The sequence below is a fragment of the Chelonoidis abingdonii genome, chromosome 7, assembly GCF_003597395.2.
Source record: "Chelonoidis abingdonii isolate Lonesome George chromosome 7, CheloAbing_2.0, whole genome shotgun sequence".
Lineage (NCBI taxonomy): Eukaryota > Metazoa > Chordata > Testudines > Testudinidae > Chelonoidis > Chelonoidis abingdonii.
The window spans coordinates 110,384,639-110,406,407 of record NC_133775.1 but is presented as its reverse complement, the minus strand read 5'-3'; the positions used below and the strand labels follow the sequence as shown (position 1 = coordinate 110,406,407).

Below are 21,769 nucleotides of genomic sequence, written 5' to 3'. Positions count from 1 at the left end.
AACACTGCCCTGCGGGGAGCACGCAGCCCTGACGCCCATAGCGCTGCGCGCGGCAGCCACGACTTCCCAGGGGAGGGATAAGGTGGGGGAGGGGCCGGCAAGCTTGTCTTGCGCTCGGCCCCGCGCTCCGGCCGGGAAGCACGAGGACCTTGTGGCTTGCATGGTCCCAGGAGGAGTGGGGCCATTTGCCCACCCTGTGCACACGGCATGTTCCTGTTCCTGCCCCGGCGGCGGGAAGTGGAAGGCAGAGGAGAGAGTGTGGGCTGGGCAGGAATTTTTTAGTGGCATGCTGGAGTCCCGGCAGGCTCCAGTGTGCCATTAAAAATTGGCTCGCGTGCCCATCTCTGGGCACCGCGTGCCCATAGGTTGGCCGACCCCTGTTCTACACCAAGCTCTAAGATACAACCCATTTGGCTTCAACCTCAGACAAAGACAAACACCTACAGGATTTCTCTATCAAGCATTCTTTACAACTAAATACCCACCTGCTAAAGTTTGAAGAAACAGATGACAGTAGCCAAAGGAGTACCCAGAAGTCACCTACTACAGGACGGCCCAACAAGAAAGTAACAAGAATGCCACTAGCGTTTCACCTTCAGCCCCCAACTAAAACCTCTTCCAGCGCTCATCAAGGATCTAAACATTATCCTGACGGACGAGTCTATCATTCTCACAGATCTTGGGAGACAGGCCAGTCCTTGCTTACAGACAGCCCCCCACCTGAAGCAAATACTTCACCAGCAACCACACACCACAACAACAAACACACTAACCAAGAAACCTATCCTTGCAACAAAGCCCATTTGCCAACTCTGTCCACATATCTATTTCAAGGGGACACGATCATAGGACCTAATCACATCGGCCACACTATCAGAGGCTCGTTCACCTGCACATCTACCAATGTGACATATGCCATCATGTGCCAGCAATGCCCCTCTGTCATGTACACTGGCCAAACTGGACAGTCTCTATGCAAAAGAATAAATGGACACAAATTAGACATCAAGAACTATTAACATTCAAAAAACCAGTTGGAGAACACTTCAACCTCCCTAGCCACTCAATTACAGACCTCAAAGTCGCAATACTCCAACAAAAGGACTTCAAAAACAGACTCCAATGAGAAACCGCAGAACTGGAATTAATTTGCAAACTTGACACCATTAAATTAGGCTAGAATTAAGACTGGGAGTGGATGGGTCATTACACAAAGTAAAACTTATTTCCCCACACTCATTTCTCCCCCCCGTTACTCACACCTTCTTGTCCACTGTTGGAAATGGACCATCCTGATTATCACTACAAAAGTTTTTTTCTCCTGCTTATAATATTCCACCTTAACTGATTATTCTTATTATAGTTAGTATGGCAACACCCATTTTTTCAAGACCTCTGTGTGTGGGCATATATATCTTCCTACTGTATTTTCCGCTGCATGCATCTGATGAAGTGGGTTTTAGCCCACGAAAGCTTATGCTCAAACAAATTTGTTAGTCTCTAAGGTACCACAAGTACTCGTTCTTTTTCTGATACAGATTAATATGGCCACCACTCTGAGACCTGTCTCTTTCATGTCTGCCAGCGTGGTTTCCTGACCACTACTTCCCCCATCATGTTCACCTACATCTGGGCCATGTGTGCTTTGCAAAGCACTCATGGGGTCACATCTCCAATATATGTTTTTTAGCCATGCAAATTTTATGATGTACGTGAAAAATCACAGCTAATATCTAAATAATTGTACTCAACATCCTCAAACAAAATTTGTGGCTAATTACTGGCTGAAGTTGTATGGCCTATGCTATACAGGTCAGGTTACATTATCACAAGGGTCCCTTCTAGCTTTACAAATCTATGGATCTTCACAATGATGAGGTTGGCAACTTATCTGACAAAGTGAATGAGAAGCTGCCTACTTAGTCCTCCCCCCTCCCCCCAAGCTTCCCACTCAGCACTAACAAGTATGCAAGGAATTTCCGAGACCATGTAATTAAAGAGGCTGGGGCGGTCCATGAAGATTTTCCCGCAGGCAGGTGCACTGACTCATTCACAACTCACTTCCCGTGTTCACAGATAATAATCAGAGCCCAGCACGTTTAAGCCACCAGGCGTGTCCGCGGCACTCTGCGGAACACGTAAATAGCCAGCCCCTGCCCGAAGCGCCGGCAAGCCGGAGCACCTGGGGGCTGCGACGGGCAGAGCAATGCACCTGCTCCCTGCAGGGCTCCGCGTGGGCGCGTGCAGGGGAAGGCCCTGTCCCGAGGGCTGCACAGCTCCGGGGCCCCGTGCACGGCCGGTCCGCGAGCTGCAGCCCCTGGCAACGCCCCCTGGGCCCCGCCCTACCCAGCCGCGTGACCCGCGCCCGATAACCGCCTCAGGCGGAGCTCAGCGAGCCGCTACGGGAGCGCAAGGGGCCCCTGGCGGGAGAGGGGTCGGCGGCCCCCGAGGCTCCGCCGGGACAGGCGAGGCCGACGTGACCCGGCGCCCTCACACCGCTCCCCCCTCGGGCCGCTACGGGGCCCCGGGCCCAGCTCCCCCCGGGCCGGCACCTGGAACTGCAGCAGCCTCTCGGTCTGCTCCGCCGTCAGCTCCCGCTCCTCAGGCGCCGCCATTTTGCTGCCGCCTCTGACCCGCCGCTCCGTCACTCTCCGGAACTGACGTACCACGCCGCTGCACTTCCGCCCTGATGCTGAGGGCAGCTGCTCCGAGGCTAGTCGGCCCCATTGCCAACGGTCGCTTCTCTGGGCCAGCCGGAAACGGCCGAGCGCCATCCGGAGATACCCGAACCCTGGCACAGGTTCCACGTGACCTACCAGTGGAGGTTCCCGAACGTGGGACGAAGCTGTCCGGAGATGCCCGAAGGCCATGGTCACTATCTGGCCTTCGGCCACAGCCTGGCCCTGGACCTGCCGTGGGACTGGCTTCCTGGGGCGCCAGCCTCAGCTCCAGGCGGGCACAGCTGCACGGGCCACGGATGGGGCCAGCTCTCTGCATTCCCCTAGGCCTGGGCAACCTTTCTCCTCTCTCCTGAGACATAGGTCAGGCCCCAGGCCAGGTCCCAGTTTCAGACCATGCTCAGCACCAGGTGCTGCAGAGGAAGATGTCAGAACCCTGCCGGGCCCAAACGGAGATAATCTGTCCCTGCCATCCCCCACCCAGGTCTGCTCCTGGTTTCACATAGTGACTAGTTTAATCATGAAACAGGAGGTTTCACATTCCTGCCCCAATGTCTGCTAAAGAGCATTCACTTGTCCCCAGGGATAGTCTTGTTTTTACAGTCCCTGATCATTTGAGGTAACTTCGTTCTTGCAGTCTGCTGAATTCACATCCCCACACCATTTCCTGCCTCCCCTAGTGACACAGACACCGCCCGTACATACACACATTACCCCCCCTTCACACCAGTAACAAATGGCACCAGATGGTGGGCGATTGCCCCCTTCCAGTACACTCCCTTGCAGATCTGCAAACTGGTGTCCTCCTCTGGATTCTTTGCAGCATCAGGGTTGGTGACTGTGAGGAATTGTCAAAGCAGAGGACTTGGGGGAAACAGATTATGGGCAGACTCCCAAGAACACCCCTGGCTGCACACTCCAGAGCCATTCTGGACTGGCAGGGCTGATGTGGACGGGGGTATCTCTCTCTCAGTACCTGGGGGGAGAAGGGTGGTGTTTCCATGTTTGGTAACTATAACGCATCATGGTGCCCCTTGTCTCAGCACTGACCAGCTGTGGCTCAAGGTGAGATGGGTAAAAACTGTCCCAAGAAATTAAAAAATGTGCTGGGCCAAATTCAGAATAAGGGAACAAACTGCCCCCTGGGCAGGTGAGCTCAGGTCTGTTTCTTACAGCACATGCTCTGCTGAGCAGCTGTTCTATTTCCAGATGTGTCCGGTCACCAGGCTTCCTGCAGGAAAACCGGCCTGTTCATTTGTACAGCGCCCCGGTACGCTGAGGGCTTGGCAGACGAGGGCCCTGCCCCAGGGGCTTACAAATGGACAAGCCAGGGCTCGAGGAAAGCGCTGGGGCCTGCGGGCGGCTGCGAAGTGAGGGCGGGTATCTTCTCCTCACCCCCCTGCAGCGCGCGGGGGCCGGGCGGCTGCTCGCTCTGGGGCGCTGGTGCCCCAGGCAGCGCCCCGCCGCGGCCCTGTGCTCCGCGTAAGGGGGACGATGCGCCGGCCCCCCCGGCGGGCGCTGCTCCGCCCCAGAAGAGGGCCGGCCCCGCGCCCCCGCCCCCGGCTCCGCCCGCCCCCGGCTCCGAGCGCTGCCGCGGCAGCCAGCAGCAGCGCCCGTGCTCCTCCCGCCCGGGCCACCATGGCCGACGACTTCGGCTTTCTTCTCGTCGTCGGAGAGCGGCGCCCGACGAGGACCCGCCGCCGCCTTCCTGGCGCAGCAGTGAGAGCGAGATCGCCGGCATCGAGAACGACGAGGGCTTCGGGGCGGCCGACGGGGGCCCGGGGCAGGCCCGGACGTTGGGGGTGAGTGCGGGCTGGGGCCTGGCTTGGGCCCCCGCTGGGGGCTGGGGAAGGGCCCCTGCTGGCTCCTGGGGCCCCGGCGGGGGTGGGCCCTGGCTGGGTGATGGGATTATCCTCTCTGGGCCATGCCCCGGGGCTGGCGGGTGGGCATGATCCTCCCCCCCGGGGCTGGACCCTGGACCCCCGTGGGGGTGGGGAATGGCCCTGGGCTGGGTGAATGGGGATTATCTCACCTGGGGCTTCCTGCTGGGGAGTGGGCCATGACCGCCCCGAGGGCTGGACCCCCCGTGTGGAGTGGGGAATGGCCCTTGGCTGCTGGTGCATGGGGATAATATCCTCCCAGCGGGCTCGCCGGCTGCCGGGTGTGGGCCATGACCCCCGGGGCTTGTACCCCCGTGGGGGTTGGGGAATGGCCCTGGCTGGGTGATTTGGGAGATATTATACTCCCTGGGGCCGGGCCGCTGGGGATTGGGGCCATTGACCCCCCCAGGGCTGGACCCCCGGTGTGGGGGTGGGGAATGGCCCTGGCTGGGTGATGGGGATTATCCTCCCTGGGGCTCCTGCTGGGGATGGGCCATGACCCCCCGGGGCTGGACCCCCCCGTGGGGGTGGGGAATGGCCCTGGCTGGGTGATGGGGATTATCCTCCCTGGGGCCCCGGCTGCAGGTGGGCCATGACCCCCTGGGGCTGGACCCCCCCGTGGGGGTGGGGAATGGCCCTGGCTGGGTGATGGGGATTATCCTCCCGGGGGCCCCGGCTGCAGGTGGCCATGACCCCCTGGGGCTGGACCCCCCCCGTGGGAGTGGGGAATGGCCCTGGCTAGGTGATGGGGATTATCCTCCCAGGGGCCCCGGCTGCGGGTGGGCCATGACCCCCCAGGGCTGGACCCCCAATGGGGGTGGGGAATGGCCCTGACTGGGTGATGGGGATTATCCTCCCTCTCCAGCTGGGCCCAGCCTGGGGCTCCTGCTGGGGATGGGCCATGACCCCCTGAGGCTGGGCACCGCGTGTGGCCCCCTGTTGGGGGTGGGGAATTGGCCCTTGGGGTACAGTTGCGTCGCCTGTGCTCAGTGTTGGCTCCAGGCACTCACGCTCCAAGCCCGTACTTGGGGCGGCAAACTGCGGGGGACGCCCTGCCGGTCTCTGTGAGGGCGGCAGTCAGGCAGCCATTGACGGCTTGCCTGCGAGAGGTCTGCCAGTCCTGTGGATTCGGCAGCAGTTCGGCGGCGGGTACACCGAAGCCATGGGACCAGTGGACCTCCTGCAGGTGCACGGCTGAATCCGTGGGACAGGCAGACCTCCCGCAGGCAAGCCGCCGAAGGCAGCCTGCCATGCTTGCGGCTGCCAAAAAGCTAGAGCCACCCCTGCCTGTGCTGACTGTACATGGTGCTACAGCTGTGCTCAGCAGCCTCCTTTCGCTTGACAAGCAGCCCCCCCCGCCCCCCTCCTTATGAACATGTCCCCATGTCTTTTACTGGGGTGGGGCTGGGGACACAGCTGCGGGGATTTGGCTCGTTCTGAGTCCCAGAACTCCTTTTCCCACTTGTGGCTGGAGGAAGGATGTCAGGCTGGTAACAGCCAGCAGCCTGGATGGAGCTGGACAGTAACTGCTTTGCCCCAGGAATAGAGGAGAGATTTTGGACACAGGAGCATGGTCTCATGGTCAAAGTACATGGGGAGGGACTGTGAATCAGGACTCCTGGGTTCCGTTCCCCACTCTGCCAGGAGTGGAATGGGCTCACCTGTCTGCCCTCAGGGTTTCCAGGTCCCGTCTATATGGGTCACGGAGCTCTGGCGTGGGCTGAGCACAGATGATGTTACCCTGGAGTTCAATGGACAGCATGGCCGCTCCTGGCTGTGCCCCTGGAAAGGGCTGGTGCTGCTGGCTTTGATCTCTGCTCTCCCAGTGCTGCTTACTAAAGATCAGGACACAGCTGCCACTTCCCAGTGTGACGTGCCCCTGGAGCTCCTGCCCCATAGGACTGGGCTGATGTCAGACAGCAGCAGGGTGAAGGCGAGCTGCCCCAGCTCTGCCCTGCCATGATCCCGCTGCAATGGAGAGGTGGCTCCGTCTTTGTGGCTCATTCAGGCAATAAGAGGCCCCTCATGGTGGCCGGGGGGTGAGCTTGTGAAGGGGGTGGTCAGCTTGTCACACTGACATGAGCACATCAGGGCTTGGAAGGCAGCAGGCCTGGCTGTCCTCTAGCCCAGCGTAGGGACAGGTCAGTGGCGTTCACAGCAGAGCCAGACTCGGGGCCCAGGGAGGCATTGGGAGTGGCAGCTGGGGAAATGCTGCCAGACAAGATTCAGCAAGCCACAGCACTGGGTGTAGCCACCTACTTAGAGTGTGTGCCCAGGAGTGTGACAGGGTGGGGGAGAAGGGAGGGTGCGGCTGTGCAGGGATGGGAAGCAGCAACAGAGAGGGATCTAAGGCCCTGCTGTGGCTGAAGCAGCTGGCAGGGTGGAAGGTTGAAGTCTGCTTCCTCATGCCCCTGTGTCATGCTGTCTCTCCCCTGAGTAGCCTCCTCTAAGGCCATTAGCTCAGCTGGGCTGTAGCTGTGAAGTTGCCTGATTCTCAGGAAGAAAGCTGTGAGCCCCCTGGCTGGTCTGGCCCATGCCCGGCTGCATTGGCTGTGTGAATCCAACTGAGCTGCAGGCCCTTGCCTGCCTGCATGTCCACTCTAGATGGAGGCAGGGGCCTCTTCTCGGTGTTCCACTACTCTTCCAAGGCCATCTGGCTCCCCATTGCCCCTAATAGCCTTCACCTCAGTTGGAATTATAAGTAATAGAAATAATTAATATTAATATGGGAGACTACCAGACACTAATTTAACTTTACATTCCTTTATTGAGTCCAAAGGCCAAATGATACTTTATACAATTGCTCAAAAGATGCCTGACTGCCTAAAAATAAGCAGTCATTATACCCGAGACAGTCACAATGTATTCAGAAGCATGTCATCACTATGCTTAAGGATGGGCCAGACCTAGGGAAAACAGTCGTATCCTGGCATGCTCCAGAATGATGAGGTAGGGTCTGACAAAGAACCTTCAAATGCATCACTCTTTTTATACCCCCCAACAAACCCATGCTGCCATAGTATACCACTTGAGCTAACGAATACTTTGAGACAGTTCACCCTAATCTTCAGCTTAAATCCAGAGAGGATTTACAACCTCCGTTCTCCCAAGGTCTTTCCTCTTCATCTCTTCCCCTCCTACCTGCTGTCCAACAGCTTTTTCATGGCACCTGGGCTCACCTAGCCTTTACTTTTAAGATAGCACAGGTATGTGGGGTGAGAGAGTCCATGTTGGCTCCTTTTCGGACAGATTCTTGTTGTCTTATTTGAAACCGTCTGCAGTCTCCCCTACCAATCTTTGTAGATACTGTCCCTTACCTCATTAATTACTTTTTGAACCGGACATCCTTCCTCCTTCATTCCTTCTGGCCCCATAACTCATGATTTTCAAAGCCTTCCTTCTACTAGCTAGTCAGGGCCTTGCTTCACAATGCATATATTTTCTTAACCAAAGCTAACTTTAGTTCTTTATTTTCATATTTATTCCACAACCTAACAGGCTGGTCAACATGCCCAACACGCTCATCTCAGGGACAGATCTCTGAGGGGGCAAGCAGGGGGGAGGATAATTCTGCCCATTTTATAGGGGGAGAGACTGAGCCACAGACCTGCCCAGTCACAGGGCGTCAATGCTTGTGCTGTGAGTAGAACCCAGAGCTTCCAGTTCCCTTACACAATGTCCCTCCTCCCAGCTCTGCCCCATTGGAGCATTTCCCCAGGCGTGGCATTGGGAGCCTCAGCAGCTGACTCCATGGTGGTCTTGTGGTCCCAACAGCAGTGCCACCACGCCATGCGCCTGGCTGGCTCTGCAGCCCATCTGCAAGCTGCCCCGCCAAAGGCTCTGGGACCTTCCTGCCTGTCTCAACTGGGGATGGCACAGCACAGGCAAAGTGGAGTCAAAATGATCCAGCCTCTGTTTGGGATTCCCAGGAGCTGGTTGGAGGGATTCAGCTGATTGCCCCTCTGAATGACCAATCACATGTGCCCATGTGTGACCTGACAGCTCAGGGACCTGGCCTGTGGTTGGAATGTTTGAAAAATGGGGGCATATTTGTTGTTACTAATAATAGTCCTAATAACAATCTGTGGGGCTTAAACCTGGCCAGCCTCCCGGCTTGGGAGCAGGGCCCTGCAATTGCTCTAATCACCGGATAAGATAAAGCACCAGGAAAAGTGTCATAAGACATAAATACAGCGGGGCCGAATCCCCTTAACACGCGTCTGGGGGGGGAGGCAGAGGGACATGGTCCTCAGAGAGGCAGTTTCACACCCTGGGACTAGCAGTGAGCGCCCCAAAAGGAGGGGGTTGCAGATTCCAGATTCCCACCAGCAGGAAGTTCAGGGATTTCTCTGCTGGAGCCGGGTCCCTCGGCTGTAAGGGCTTTAAATCCCAACGTGACAGCTTAGAATCCCTCCACCTTCCCTAGGGAGCCGGGACGATGCAGGGTGGGTGGGCAGAATGGGATCATAGTGCTGGGAGCAGGGGGCTGGTGCCTTGTGCATAAGCTGAAGTGAAGCCAGGCGAATTACTGGCAGCAATGTGAGGGATTTACTGAGTAGAGCCAGGGAGATAGTGCTGCACAAGCTTCCCTTTGCACAGCTCTGACCCAGCTCTGTCTGTCCTGGCCCTGCGCACCCCACGGCCAGCTCTCCCAGTGCCCTTCACTTCCGACCCACTGCCCCCCACTATCCCGGCCCTGGGCTCACCCCCCCCCAGCTCTCCCAGTGCCCTTCACTTCCGACCCAGCGTCCCCCGCTATCCTGGCCCTGGGCTCACCCCCCTTAGCTCTCCCAGTGCCCTTCATTTCTGACCCAGCGCCCCCCACTATCCCGGCCCTGCGCACCCCACGCCCAGCTCTTCCAGTGCCCTTCACTTCCAACCCAGCGCCCCCCGCTATCCCGGCCCTGCGTGCCCCACACCCCCAGCTCTCCCAATGCCCTTCACTACCAACTCACAGCCCCCTGCTATCCTGGCCCTGCGCACCCTACACCCCCAGCTCTCCCAGTGCCCTTCACTTCCAACCCACAGCCTCCTGCTATCCTGGCCCTGCGCACCCCACACCCCCAGCTCTCCCAGTGCCCTTCACTTCCAACCCACAGCCTCCTGCTATCCTGGCCCTGCGCACCCCACACCCCCAGCTCTCCCAGTGCCCTTCACTTCCAACCCACAGCCCCCTGCTATCCTGGCCCTGGGCTCACCCCTGCCCCCCCCCCAGCTCTCCCAGTGCCATTCAGTCATGACCCCCAGCCCCCTGCTATTTCAGCCATGAGCTCTGCACACCCCAACGCACACAGCTCTGGGTGCCAAGCTGAAAACAGCAATCTTGGGTCCCTTGTATGCTGCTAACAGCTGGGTAACGTGTTTCTCTCTTGCCTCCTATGCAGCTGATTTTGAGGACGTGGGGGCCACTGTGAATGGTGAGGTCTTTCAGGTGAGAACCAGATCCTTTGCCCTGCCCTGCACTTAGGGACAGTCAGCTAGTGGGTTTGCATGGGCAGAACAGCAGTATCTTGCAGGCCCTGTGAGACTGAGGCTTTAGCACCATCTCTTCCCAACACCCCTGGGCAGAGCTATAACACCCCTGGTTATAGGTGACTGTGCCTGGCCCCTCTTTCGGGGGTCTCGGCGGTGCGGGCGGGACACCAGGATTCTCCCCACAGAGGCAGGCTGTGATGCTAACAGTATGACACTAGGAGCCAGAAAAAGGGAGGCGTCTGGTTCCAGCCAGCAGGGGTGGAGGGATTGGTAGCAGGACAGTGCCCCGTCAGAATGACTGTGACATCACAGGCGCATTAGCCAGATGGCTGCATCTGCCCCACGATGCCAGTTGTTAGGATGATGTCACAAAGGTGCAGCTCGTAGCCCCTCCCCAGAACAGCAGCAGCTGATGGGGGTGTGAAGGGGACAGACATGAAAGTCATGTTGGCAGCGATTGGCAAGTTCTATCGGGTTGCACTGGTGAGTGGCTGCTTGGCAGGAGGCGGGTGGGAGATGCTGGGCCCTGAGGAGCTGAGCAGTGGGACGGGTTTGATACTGTTAGAAGGTGTCACGGAGTCCCCGGGTGATGCTCTGGAACTGCTCCCCACAAAGCCAGGCAGGACTTTGGGGAGCCTCCTCTCCCTTGGAGCAGACTGTCTGCAGGGCAAGAAGCTCACATGGCTTCACCTCCTGGGTCTGACCTTGGAGCATTCAGCATGTACCCCTCCGTTCACTTCCCACAGCGAGTCCGCCCAGGCGGGGTCCTGGGGCAGCCAGAGGGCCCTGCACCCCCACTTTGCAGTCAGACGTTACTCTCAGCCAGCCAGTCAAACAGAGGTTTATTAGATGACAGGAACACAGTCTAAAACAGAGCTTGTAGGTACAGAGAACAGGACCCCTCAGCCGGGTCCATTCTGGGGAGGGGGCGTAAGCCAGACACCCACGTCTGCCCTCACTTCCTTTCCCCAGCCAGCTCCAAACGGCAACCCTCCCTCCAGCCCCTCCTCCTCTGGGCTTTGTCTCGTTCCTGGGCCAGGAGGTCACCTGATCTCTTTGTTCACCTTTAGCTAGTCCCTTGCAGGGGGGAAAGGCCCCGGCCATTTGTTGCCAGGAGATAGTGTGTCGGCCATTTATGCACACTGGAGAGTTAAGAAATGCACAGGGGAAACTGAGGCACCCATGCAGTATTCAGAAGAAACATTAAGAATAGTCCCACTTCGTCACAGAAGGTGCCAGCTGGCCTGTCAGAGAGGAGGGCATCTGGCCGTGGTGGCCCCTGTCTCTGTGCTGAGAGGGTGCTTGGGGTCAGCCATGGGGGTGGGCTCCTTGCTATGGACATGGGAACAGACTGAGCCCCCCAGTTCTTCCCCTTGGCCCCTCAGTGGGTTTGGTCACTATCAATCCAGAGGGGGCATCACACTTCACCCCTCTGCAGGGGTTCCACCTGCTGGGGCTCCTCTGAAGCATGTACCCTTGCTGTGCCAGCTGTGCCATGCTTATGGAGGGACTGGGGGCAGGCAGGTGTGCTGGAGAGGGCTGCTTTTCATGGGGAAGTGCTTGTCCCCCGCAGGAATCCAACGGCCCCACGGATGGTTACGCAGCCATTGCCCGGGCTGACAGGCTGACCCAGGAGCCCGAGAGCATCCGCAAATGGCGGGAGGAGCAAAAGAAACGGTTGCAGGAGCTGGGTGAGTGGGGTGGGCGGGGCGTGGAGACCCTGCCTGCCTCTGTCCCTAGCAGCTGCGAAGAGCATGGGCTCCTAGGCACGTTCAGCCCTCGTCTACCCACTGCATTGATCAGACACCCATTGCCCCACTCCCAGGGCATCCGGGGAGACACCCTGCCCTCCTCACCAGCGAATGCCCCAGGCTTGTGTTCCTTGACTCTGGCTGGGGCGCCAACCCAACGGCCAGGCTCCCTGCAGGCCCAGGCTTCCCTGGCACAAAGTGTGGGTGGGTGCCTCAGCTCCTACGCTGCCTGCAGCACCTCTCTCACTGAAGCCTCCTCTTGTGCTTCACCCGGCTTCCGCAGCGGGAGTGCTGCTGCTCGGCAGGCATGGTGAGAGTGGGCCACATGCAGGCACTGAAAGCCAGGTTGATGGCCATGGCCATGGCTGGAAGGGCCTCATCCTTGGGGGCTGCAGAGTCCCTTGGGCATGCAATTAACTGGGAGGATTGGAAGCTCCTGCTACCTTGTGCTGGAGCAGCAGGGTGGTCTGGTGACGTGAGCATCTGCCACACTGGGATGTGGGGATTCCCCCAGGACAAGAGTCTCTGGCAGGACCCTGCTGCCTGTACACCCCTGTCTGCTTCTGCCCTCCTACCAAGGGAGCGAGCTGACCCAGACTGGGTGACCCATAACCTGCTGACCATCTGTCCTGCTTGTGCCCTAGATGCTGCTTCGAAGGTGATGGAGCAGGAATGGCGTGAAAAGGCCAAGAAGGACCTGGAGGAGTGGAATGTGCGTCAGAGCGAGCAGATGGAGAAGAACCGAGTTAACAACAGGTATGGTGGGGGTTGGAGCGGTGGGGCCAGCCGGGAATGCAGGGCGCCTGTCGCTCAGCTGAGCTGTGTGCAGCCAGAGGGGGCTGGTCTACCCAGAGTCCCCCTAAAGCCAGATCCACAGTCCCCTTTGCCAGCAATAGTCACTGTCAATAATAGCGCACAGTCCCCTGGTGCCCTGAAATGCAGCCACCCCTGGGCTGGAGCCCAGCAGCAGAGTGGTGGTGGGAATCTTTGTCAGGAAATGGGGTCACACCCCTACTCCTCTGAGAGGTGCCCTGGCTGTTGCGACACCCTGTGGCGGAGATGCCTCGCTCCGGAAGGTCTCATCCTGTCCGGATGCTGCGAGGTGCTGGTTTCTGTGGTGCTGGTGCTGTGGCATCGAAGCACTGAGTCAGTCCGATTTCACTGCCTGCCTTGCACTGGGGGGTTTCTATGTGCCTGCTCTGCTGCCGGGAGCCCGGGGTGTCTGCTCAGCTATGGGGTCACTAGCGAATTGGAACGGGTTCCCTGCCCTGTCGTGCTGAGGAAGGACACTAACCGCGTCTCTCTCTCTCTCTCTCTCTCTCTCTCTCTCTCTCTAACCCTTTGCCTGCCTGGCTGCTCTGCCTCTGCTCTCCCTGTCTCCTGCTCACATGCTAGGATTGCTGACAAAGCATTTTACCAGCAGCCAGACGCTGATGTGATCGGCTACGTGTATGTGCCTCTTGCTGTCTCTGTGTCCTTTCCCTAGAGGGCCCTGGGGGAGCCAGGTGGGCCTGGAGATTTCAAACCTCAGAGATACTCGCTGCCCAGATAGGGGTTCCCAGGGATCCTTGGCCTCAATGGGCCGGGGGGCACCCAGCTGAGCACGTCCTACTGGCAGATTCACAAGAAGTGAGTGGGGCTTTGGATCATGCCTGTTGAGGCAGGTAGAAAAGGGGGAAATGCCCCATCAAAAATCTGCCCCCCATGCTGGAGAGATCCCCTGGCTCATGCCCCTGGGAGGAGATTGCTGCACTTGCCTCCCCAGGGCTGGCTGGCAACGTCTCAGGTGAGCGCAGGCCCCCAGGAGTCTGCGCACAGCGAGGGTCAGCACCTGGGGCACCCTTCACGTGAGGCAGATGGCTCTGTCTGGGTGTGTAAGAGCCTTGCTCGCTGCTGGGAGCCAGGGCCCAGGAGCCTGGAGATCTGGGAGCATGAGCCCAGCAGCTGGCTGGGGAGGACAGTTTGCAGGCTGGGTGTGTGCGTGGTTGAGGCTGGCCCAGGCTTGGGCAGACAGGTTGGCTGTGCGGAGCCCAGCGGCTCTAGGACAGTGGGATAGCAATGGCCAGGCTATTCCCCGATGCTGTTGTTTGTGACGCTTGGCTACCAACATCCCCAGAGCAAAGGGGTGGGCTGCTGGTCTCCCCTAGGAGCAGCTGGCTAGGGCCCCCAATCGCCTGTGCTCTCTCCTAGTTCTGCAGCCCCAAGCGCTTGCTCTGGAATGGCCCAGCCAGGACTCTGTGCCCTGGAAGGAGGAGGCGTTGCCTGATCGTGGGAGAGGAGATGGGGGTGAATGGGGTGGGAGGGCAGGTGTGATGCCTAGCAGCCCCTGGGGTCCTACCCACTGGGAAACAGGAACCGCCCTGGTCTCAGGAGGGGAGACCTCCCTCAGGGACTGACCCCCGCCTCTCCCCCAGGGCCTCGGAGGAAGCCTTCCTGAAGGAGTCCAAGGAAGAGAACCCCGGCACGGAGTGGGAGAAGGTGGCCCAGCTGTGTGACTTCAACCCCAAAAGCAGCAAGCAATGGAAGGACGTGTCGAGGATGCGCTCGGTGCTCATCTCCCTCAAACAGACGCCCCTGTCCCGCTAGCCACCTGCCCAGCATGACTAAAGAGCGGGGGGGGTAGGGGAGGCCAGTGGGCTCGCTGGACAAGCACAGCAGGTTCAGTCGGACGCCAGCAAGGGGCGCTGCTGCCCCTGCCTCCGCTCCCTTTGCTCCCTGGGTTGCATGGCTGGTTTGGTAGGGTTGCTGGTTGTAACCGTCCTGATTTTCCTTTGCTTAAAGGGTGCATTGGTCTCTTTTTACACTTATTTATTACCAAGGCGGTTCTCTGGGCAGCAGGGCTGGGCTCCCTCCCCCGCTGCCTCCGGGGCGGGGAGCTCGACACCGACAGACCTGGCACAGGCCTCTGACACTGCGAGAGATCCTGGGGTCTCCTTGCCGTCCCTCACATCAACTCTCCCATTTCTGCCTCAAACCCATCCAGCTTCTCCCCCAGGGGCAGAGAGCCGAGCCAGTCCGGTGGGAGCAGACCCAGCGGCCTCCTGCCTGAGATGCTTGGCCACCGCACTGGGTGAGTGGGATGAGAGGCTGTATTGTCTAGTATCCTAGCATGGGGCTGGGAGCCAGGACTCCTGGGTTCTAATCCCAACTCCTCATGGGACCCTGGTCCTCATGTGTCTGCCTGTAACGGGGGTTGATGCTGCGCTGCCTGCAGGGGTGGCTGAGACACTGGGAGGGGTAGGGCCGGTTCATGGCTGCACAGATGTGACGTTGGCTGGAGGCAACGGCTGCCAGAGAAAAAAGAGAATCTCAGTCAGGGGCACTCCAGGGGGGCAGAGCTGAGGGCAGGCAGGAGTATCTAGGTCTGGGAGGTAGCAACCCCCAGCTCCTCCTCCAGTGTTAGCATGTGTCTCTGGCATTGCAGTACTGCAGAGGCAATGGCAGTGGCTAACCCTGCCCTGGGGAACTCTCTGCCACAGGACGGTGCTGAGGCTGAGCTCACAGGATTGGGCATGTGGCTGGCTAAGGGGAGAGGGTAAGGACGCACTGAGTTTGACAAGTCAAGGTCAGGGCTCAGGAGACATCTCCCCTACGGGAGCTTAGTCCACCACTGCTCATTAGGGAACTTCTTGTTCCTCCTTCTGGAGCACCTGCTACTGGCCTATCATGGAGACAGGATACCAGGCTAGATGGGCCCCTGGGCTGAGCTACTCTGGCACTTCCTCTGCTCCTAAGTGAAGGTGGCTGGGAGGGGAGTGCTGAACTCAAGCAGAGTTGCCCCTGCCCTGCTGCAGGGGACCCGGGCTGAGATCCCTGTTTGCGCTTTGCCAGGGAGAGAGAATCCCTGCCGGCCCACCCGCCCGCCTGCCAACCTGTGCATGGACTTGATACTCCCCAAAGAAATACTCTAGCTCTGGTGTTGGGACTCTGCCCTGCCTCTGAGCAACTGATGGGCCCTGGAAAAGTAAGGGGAGGGTCTGGGGTGAGGGTGGGACAGGTACTGGCTGAGGCAGCCTGGCCTAGGGGCTTGTGGCTGCACATCATCTTGCTGCTGTTTCTTCTGCCCCACCCCTGGCCTGCCAGCTAAAGGGACTCCACTCTCCTCCCCCGAGCGATGCCTTTGGAGGAGGTGGCTCAGCTTCCTCCCCAAGCACCTTCTCACCTGCTCTGTCAATAGGTGCTTGGTGGGGCCAGGGCAGTACACGGAGCCTGGAGCCCAGAACCCATCTGCACTCAGGAGCAGACAGGCACGCTGGACCCACTTCGCCCTGGGCCTCTGTCCTGGCTGCATTCACCTGGGGCAGGTGTAGTGCCGCACAGCGCAGCATGCCTCACAGGGACCTCGCGCAGGGCATGCAGCCTGGTGTGCTGGGTGGGGAGAGCAGGCTGGGAGGAGATGCTGGCAGGGAGCTCAGGGCGAAGTCCATGAAGCCAGGAGCCCTTTCAAGCCAATGGGGTGAGGCACAGGGGAACCTCTTTCCCCTGCAGACCCAGCCCTGCCCATGGCTGCTATGGGGCCCCGCCTGACTGTGCCCCAGCTTAGTCCTGACGTGCATTAGCCCTGCTGCTCAGGTGGGTTAGGCCAGGGTTAAGGGTGTGACTCTTGGCAGGAGGATGTAGCTGCTCCGAGATGCCAGGCTGGGATTCCCTGCTCCAGGACCCTGATAGCGGCAGAGCAGCAGTCTGAAACTGGGCCTAGCTCCTGCCTGAACGGACGGTGGGTTTGACTTTTCATGCCAGTGACGCCTCTTTTCACAGGCTGTGCTGGCCGCTCCCAGGCTTCTTTGCTGGGAAGGTCTGTTAATTACTGTGTGAGTCAGCGGCTGAGGGTGGTAGCGCAGCCTCTACAGGCTTGGGGAGCCTGAGCAGCCCAGCTAGCCCATGGGAGAATCCCCCTACCCTGCCTTGTATGCCTACCAGCAGGAAGCATGGCCTGGGTCCCGCACTCATTTCTAGCAGGGAGCAGAACCCCAGGGTGAGAGCTGGTACTGCTGCTTTACAGACAAGGGCCCAGATCCTCCATCGTAGGTGGCAGCTCTGGCTGTTCTGTGTCCCCCCAGCTTTGGTATATGTGACCTCATACAAATAAACTGACATGACTCCAACCCAGCCCAAGGAGCAGCCTCTCGCTTTTTTTCTTTCTAGGAGGACGCGTCTCTCTGAGCGGGTGCGGGGGGGATCCACCACAGCTGCTATGCTGAGCCCACAAAGCCCTCCGCAGACTGGGACCTTGCTTGTGGCAGGGCTAAAGGGAGAGCCTAGGGAGGGGAGCCAACTTAAAGGAAAAGCAGGAGCAAGCTGGGTTCAGGCAGGAAGGCTGGGTTCACTCTGCAGCTTTATTACCAGCAGTTGCTGTGGGCTCAGCTCAGGGCTGGCAGGTCAGGCTGGCTGATGAATTCTGAGCCTCCAGGAAGCAGAGAGCTAATCATGATATTGTTTGGAGTTGGGCTTCCCCCACACAGCTGGGTTCTCCTGAACAGACAGTCTTGCTCCATTCAGACTTCAGCAGCTGGGGTAGCTTTTGTTGTGCAGACCCTCTCCTGGAACTGGCTCCAGGGCAGGCGTGCTCATTGCCTTGCTGGATTGGATGGTACAAGCGGCTGCCCCCGGGCTGAAACAAGTCAGCTCGTTCTGCAATGCAGAGTCCTCTTTGTAGGTAGCATGAGTGATAGAGCCAAGACATGGAGTTTCTTCAGCCACAGGAAGGTTTATTAAACAGCAGCCTCCACCCAACTGAAGAGAAACAGTTTCACCTGTCAACATGATCAGATACAAATGCACTGGCCTCCTGCAGACCACCTCCCAGGACCAGGGCGGAACATGCACAGGACCAGCTCTTCTAGCTTCAGTTGAGTCTACGGGCTACTTCCAGAGTGGAGGTTCACAGGACCTGGCTGTCTTTATTCTCAACAGAGACAAAGACCTCAGCATGCCTGACACTAGGGTGTTAGCTACAGTGAAACTCCCATTACCTTAAATCCAAACAGCCCATTGTGAAGCAGATCCTGGCCGGGTGAGATGAGCCAACCTCACCATTCTGAGCCCTGCCAGATTGCAAATGAACAAGGCGCTCGTCAGACTAACCCGCAATCCCTTCCTCCTGTGCCAAGATCCAAAGCCACAGCACCCTGTCCAGCCAAATGGCCAATGCAAGCCACTGGGCTGCGGCCAGGGGAAGGTGATGGGAGGCAGCAGGAGGTATGTTACTAGGTCTTTGTTCTCTGACTTCCTTCTGTCCAGCCTTGCCTCCGAGTAGCTTCATTCTACTCAGAGAAGTTGCCCTCATAGGCTTCCACATTCACAGTCTCAAAGATTCTAGACCACTTGGCACTGTTTACGAGTACAGGGCAGCAAACCTTCCAGGATCTGAGAGGCAAGCTGGGACCTCCCCAGTCACAAAGATTCCCTGGACACATGGCCTGAAGACCCCCTCATGGCACGAATCTTCTGCCTAGATCATTGCGTCTGCTGTGCGTAGCTCCTCGTGTCCTTCCTTTTGTCAGCTGCTCAATGCAGGACCCCAGCCACCACTTTGGTGCTGTCAATACCATCTGCTTTCTGCCTTTCTCCATCAGAGTCCTGCACTATGCAGCTGCCAAAAGGAAGGATGAGAGAACTACACCCAGCAGATACAATGATTAGATTCAACAGACCATTTCCCTCCCTCTCATTAAATCCTCCCTCCCCAGCTCTGCCTGTCTGACCTAGGAAGACCAAAGATTCTCTATAGTACTTTGGAGCTACATCAATAGCTGCTAAAGGAGGATCCTTATTCATTGAGATTTTTGCCCTTATTTGGGGTTTTCCCCATCTTTCAATGTCACTATGAAATCCGTTCCAATTAATGCATGGAGAGCTCTCAGATGGTGCCTCCTGTTGGGAGGTTTGTTAAGACAGGATGAAATACTGCTCCCGTTGGGCATTAGAGACTCAGGACGCAGGAAGTTCTAGTTCTTGACAAAGGTTGATTAGTTTCACAGCAGTTAAACTCCAACCAAAATAATATTAAAAAAAGCCACAGACCTTATCTGACCCCACCTTTGAAACCCTCCAATTTCACACATTCTAACAGGAAGCTACATTTCCTGTGTCCTAATCTCCATCACTACAGCAGCAAGATAGCGGTTCTCTACCTGTTCCCCGCCCCCCCCAATAATATGTGAGAACCCTTCACAATTTCCCTCTGCTTTGGAATTCAATGTCCTGATCAGAATCTCACTACAGTTTTCTCTTTACGAAGCATGGGTGCAGTTGGCTTGTGGTTGGTAACCTAATAGATCACACACTGTCTCCAGACAAGCCCTGGTCATGGGATGTGATCTCTCTAGACAGGATCTAGCCCCAGAGAGAGGGACTGCTCTCTTTCTCCTACTCCTTGCCTGGCAAGGTGCATCACTTGATTGTGTCTAAGCCTCAGCATAGCCCATTCCCTCTGGGGGTCACCAAGGCAATGGGTCAAACAGCCATTAATAATGCTGGGTGCTAGAGACAGAGACCTTATCCTGATGCTGCTTGTGGGTCCCCCAGGAAAGGATGAGTGCCCAAGGAGTCAAGAAATCTCACAGGTCAGGTTTTAGGTTGAATCACTCAGGTGTATTCACTGCATTTCCAAAACTCTAGGACCCACTAGGATCTTTAATAATTGCTCCACCACCTCCGAGCTGGTCCCCCAGCAAGATGAAAGCAGCCAAAGGGCCCATTTCTACAACATGAAGCACAGGTTGTCTGTCCACTCCTGGAGGCTGCGGCTCATGGCCAACCTGACCTCACTTCTGAGCTTTCATCGCTGTGGCCACCACCCCCACCATGATGGCAGCAATGGTGAAGCCCTGAGCCAGGACACGGGCCCGCATCATCAGCTGGGACTGGCGGGTATTGCCCTTCTGGAAGCAAATGAGTCCATAGGTCAGAGCCCCTGCAGTGGAGAGGCAGCCTGCAGAGAGGGACAACAATGGGAGGTTAATGGGGGGCGGTAGGCTGAGACCTGCGGGGCAGGGTTCAGGGTCCCTGTGGGTCACCACTCACTCTCTCCACCCCTTTCCCCAAACCTCAATGTCTCCTCCCTCCCCACCCCATTTCCCCTGCGTCACCTCCTGCTCCCTGCCCACAGGGTTAGTAGGCACTGGATAACACCCTCTGGCAGGAGGGGGCCACCCCAAGGGCTCTCTCTGGGTTAAGTCCCATTTCCTGAGCATTCTCAAACCCCTCATTGATGGGATGGGGAAGGGTATTCACGCAGCTCCGCTTCCTCCTACTCGGCTGATTCTGGACCTCCCCCAGGCCCTTAGGTCCACCATCCCCTCAGACTCCTAGCTCCCCACTCCCCTCAGATATGTCTCCACACCCCAACAGGCACCCAGCCTTCTAGCTCCCCCCATGCCACACCCTGTCCCTGACCTCTAATGCACTCTGCCACCTCCAACCCTTCCCCAGGCTCCTCACCCCCCGACCCCTCGCTCCCCGCTCTCCCCAGACCGACCGACCCCCCGACCCACTCCCTCACTCCCCCAGTTCCCCACTCCGACCCTGCTCCCCGCTCTCCCCCAGACGACTCCCACAAGACCCACTCCCCAACCCTCACCCCGCCTCCCCAGACCTGACTCCCCAGACCACTCCTCACTCCCCCAGAAACCCACCGACTCCTCGCTTCTCCCGCTCGTCCGCCAAAGCGACCCCCCGACCACTCCCCGTTCCCCACCCTCCGGCCCTCTCGCTCTTCCCCAGACGACCGAACCCCGACGCCACTCTCTCACTCCCCAACCCACCCGACTCCTCGCTCCCCGCTCCGCCAGACTACAACCCCCCAACCCCACTCCTTCACTCCCCCCAGTTCCACCCCAGCCTCGCTCCCCCAGACCGACCGAACCACGCGACCACTCTTCACTTCCTCCAGTTCCCCACTTCCACCGAGCCCCTCACCCCCGCTTCCCCAGACCAGACCGAGGCCCCCGACCCACTCCCTCACCTCCCCTCAGTTCCCCCCCTCGCCCTCGCTCCCGCTCTCCAGACTCAACCCCGCCAGACCCACTCTCACTCCCCCAGTTCCCCCCTCCGCCCTCGCTCCCCGCTCTCGCCCCAGACCGACCCCCCGACCCACTCTCATCACTCCCCCCAGCCACCCGACTCCTCGCTCCCCCCCAAAGGACCCCCCGACCACTCCTCACTCCCCCAGTTCCCGCACACTCCGCCCTCGCTCACCCGCTCTCCCCAGCAGACCCCCCGACCCACTCCCAGACCCACCCGACTCCTCGCTCGCCCCCAAAGCGAACCCCCGACCCACTAACCGCACTCCCCCAGTTCCCCACCCTCCGGCCTCCGCTCCCCGCCTCCCCAGACCGACCTCCGACCCACTCTCTCACTCCCACCCAGACCACCCGACTCCCGCTCCCCCCAAAGCGACCCCCCGATCCCACTCCAGCACTCCCCAGTTCCCAACCTCCGCCCCCCGCTCCGCTCTCTCCCAGACGCCCTCGGCCGACCCACTCTCGCACTCCCCCCAGAACCACCCGACCTCGCTCCCCCAAAACGCCCCCCGAACCGCACTCCCTTCACTCCCCAACCACCCCGCTCCCTGCTCCCCCCCGACCCACTCCCTCCAGGCTCCTCGCTCCCCCCACAGCCCCCACTCACCGATGGGCACCAGCGGGTTCTCGCGGCTCTTGCGCAGGAACTTGTCCCGGAACCCCTCCCGGTGCAGGGGGGTGGGGACGAAGCCCTCGATAAGGGGGGGGCTGCTGGGGTCAAAGGGCGGCGGGGAGCTCTGAGCCATAGTCACCACTCCCGTGAACAGCACAGGAAGGTGACTGCCAAGGAGCCTCCTCAGCCACCGTACTTGGAACGGAACTCAATTGTAGCCGTGGGACTACATATCCCAGCAGGCCTTGCGGTTGCAGCAGTTCGTGTTAGCGCACGGCCTGCTGGAATATGTAGTCCACACCAGACTGGGCCCTAGCGAAGCCCTCACATTAGAACTATATTTCCCATC

The 21,769-nt window shown here is 58.8% G+C and overlaps 4 protein-coding genes across 5 annotated transcripts in view; 2 read left to right on the top strand and 2 right to left on the bottom strand.

The window, feature by feature from the left end:
* The window catches only part of FAF2 (Fas associated factor family member 2), a 30,093-nt gene extending 27,435 nt beyond the window's left edge, over window positions 1–2,658 (bottom strand). The window contains exon 1 of one of the 2 annotated variants that reach the window (XM_032789372.2): window positions 2,553–2,658. In XM_032789372.2, the coding sequence (XP_032645263.1) occupies window positions 2,553–2,615 (63 nt within the window). In that variant the 5' untranslated portion in view covers window positions 2,616–2,658. The remainder of the gene's footprint in view (window positions 1–2,552) is intronic. The other variant, XM_075068207.1, reaches the window with a different exon arrangement.
* Window positions 1–12,713, top strand: part of SNCB (synuclein beta) — a 190,586-nt gene extending 177,873 nt beyond the window's left edge. Inside the window, exon 7 of the mRNA XM_032789404.2 lies at window positions 12,704–12,713. The gene's annotated coding sequence lies outside the window, so the exon portion shown is untranslated. The remainder of the gene's footprint in view (window positions 1–12,703) is intronic.
* Window positions 4,317–16,893, top strand: CLTB (clathrin light chain B). The gene is given in 8 exon segments (XM_075068212.1): window positions 4,317–4,334; window positions 4,336–4,398; window positions 4,400–4,484; window positions 9,943–9,989; window positions 11,607–11,724; window positions 12,429–12,540; window positions 13,180–13,233; window positions 14,199–16,893. Coding segments are annotated over 8 exon segments (669 nt in total). The 3' UTR covers window positions 14,371–16,893.
* A 2,457-nt stretch (window positions 16,894–19,350) lies between these two features.
* HIGD2A (HIG1 hypoxia inducible domain family member 2A) lies at window positions 19,351–21,638 on the bottom strand. Its single transcript, XM_032789382.2, has 2 exons — window positions 21,415–21,638; window positions 19,351–19,717 (listed from the first exon to the last, which is right to left on the bottom strand). The coding sequence occupies exons 1-2, from the start codon at window positions 21,551–21,553 to the stop codon at window positions 19,551–19,553; spliced, it is 306 nt and encodes a 101-aa protein (XP_032645273.1). The 5' UTR covers window positions 21,554–21,638; the 3' UTR covers window positions 19,351–19,550.
* Window positions 21,639–21,769: the final 131 nt, after the last annotated feature.

Coding starts and splice junctions, on each gene's coding strand:
- HIGD2A (XM_032789382.2), bottom strand. CDS start 21,553: ATGGCTCAGAGCTCCCCGCCGCCCTTTGACCCCAGCAGCCCCCCCCTT. Junction 19,718..21,414: donor GAACCCGCTGGTGCCCATCG/GTGAGTGGGGGC, acceptor CCCTCTCTGCAG/GCTGCCTCTCCACTGCAGGG.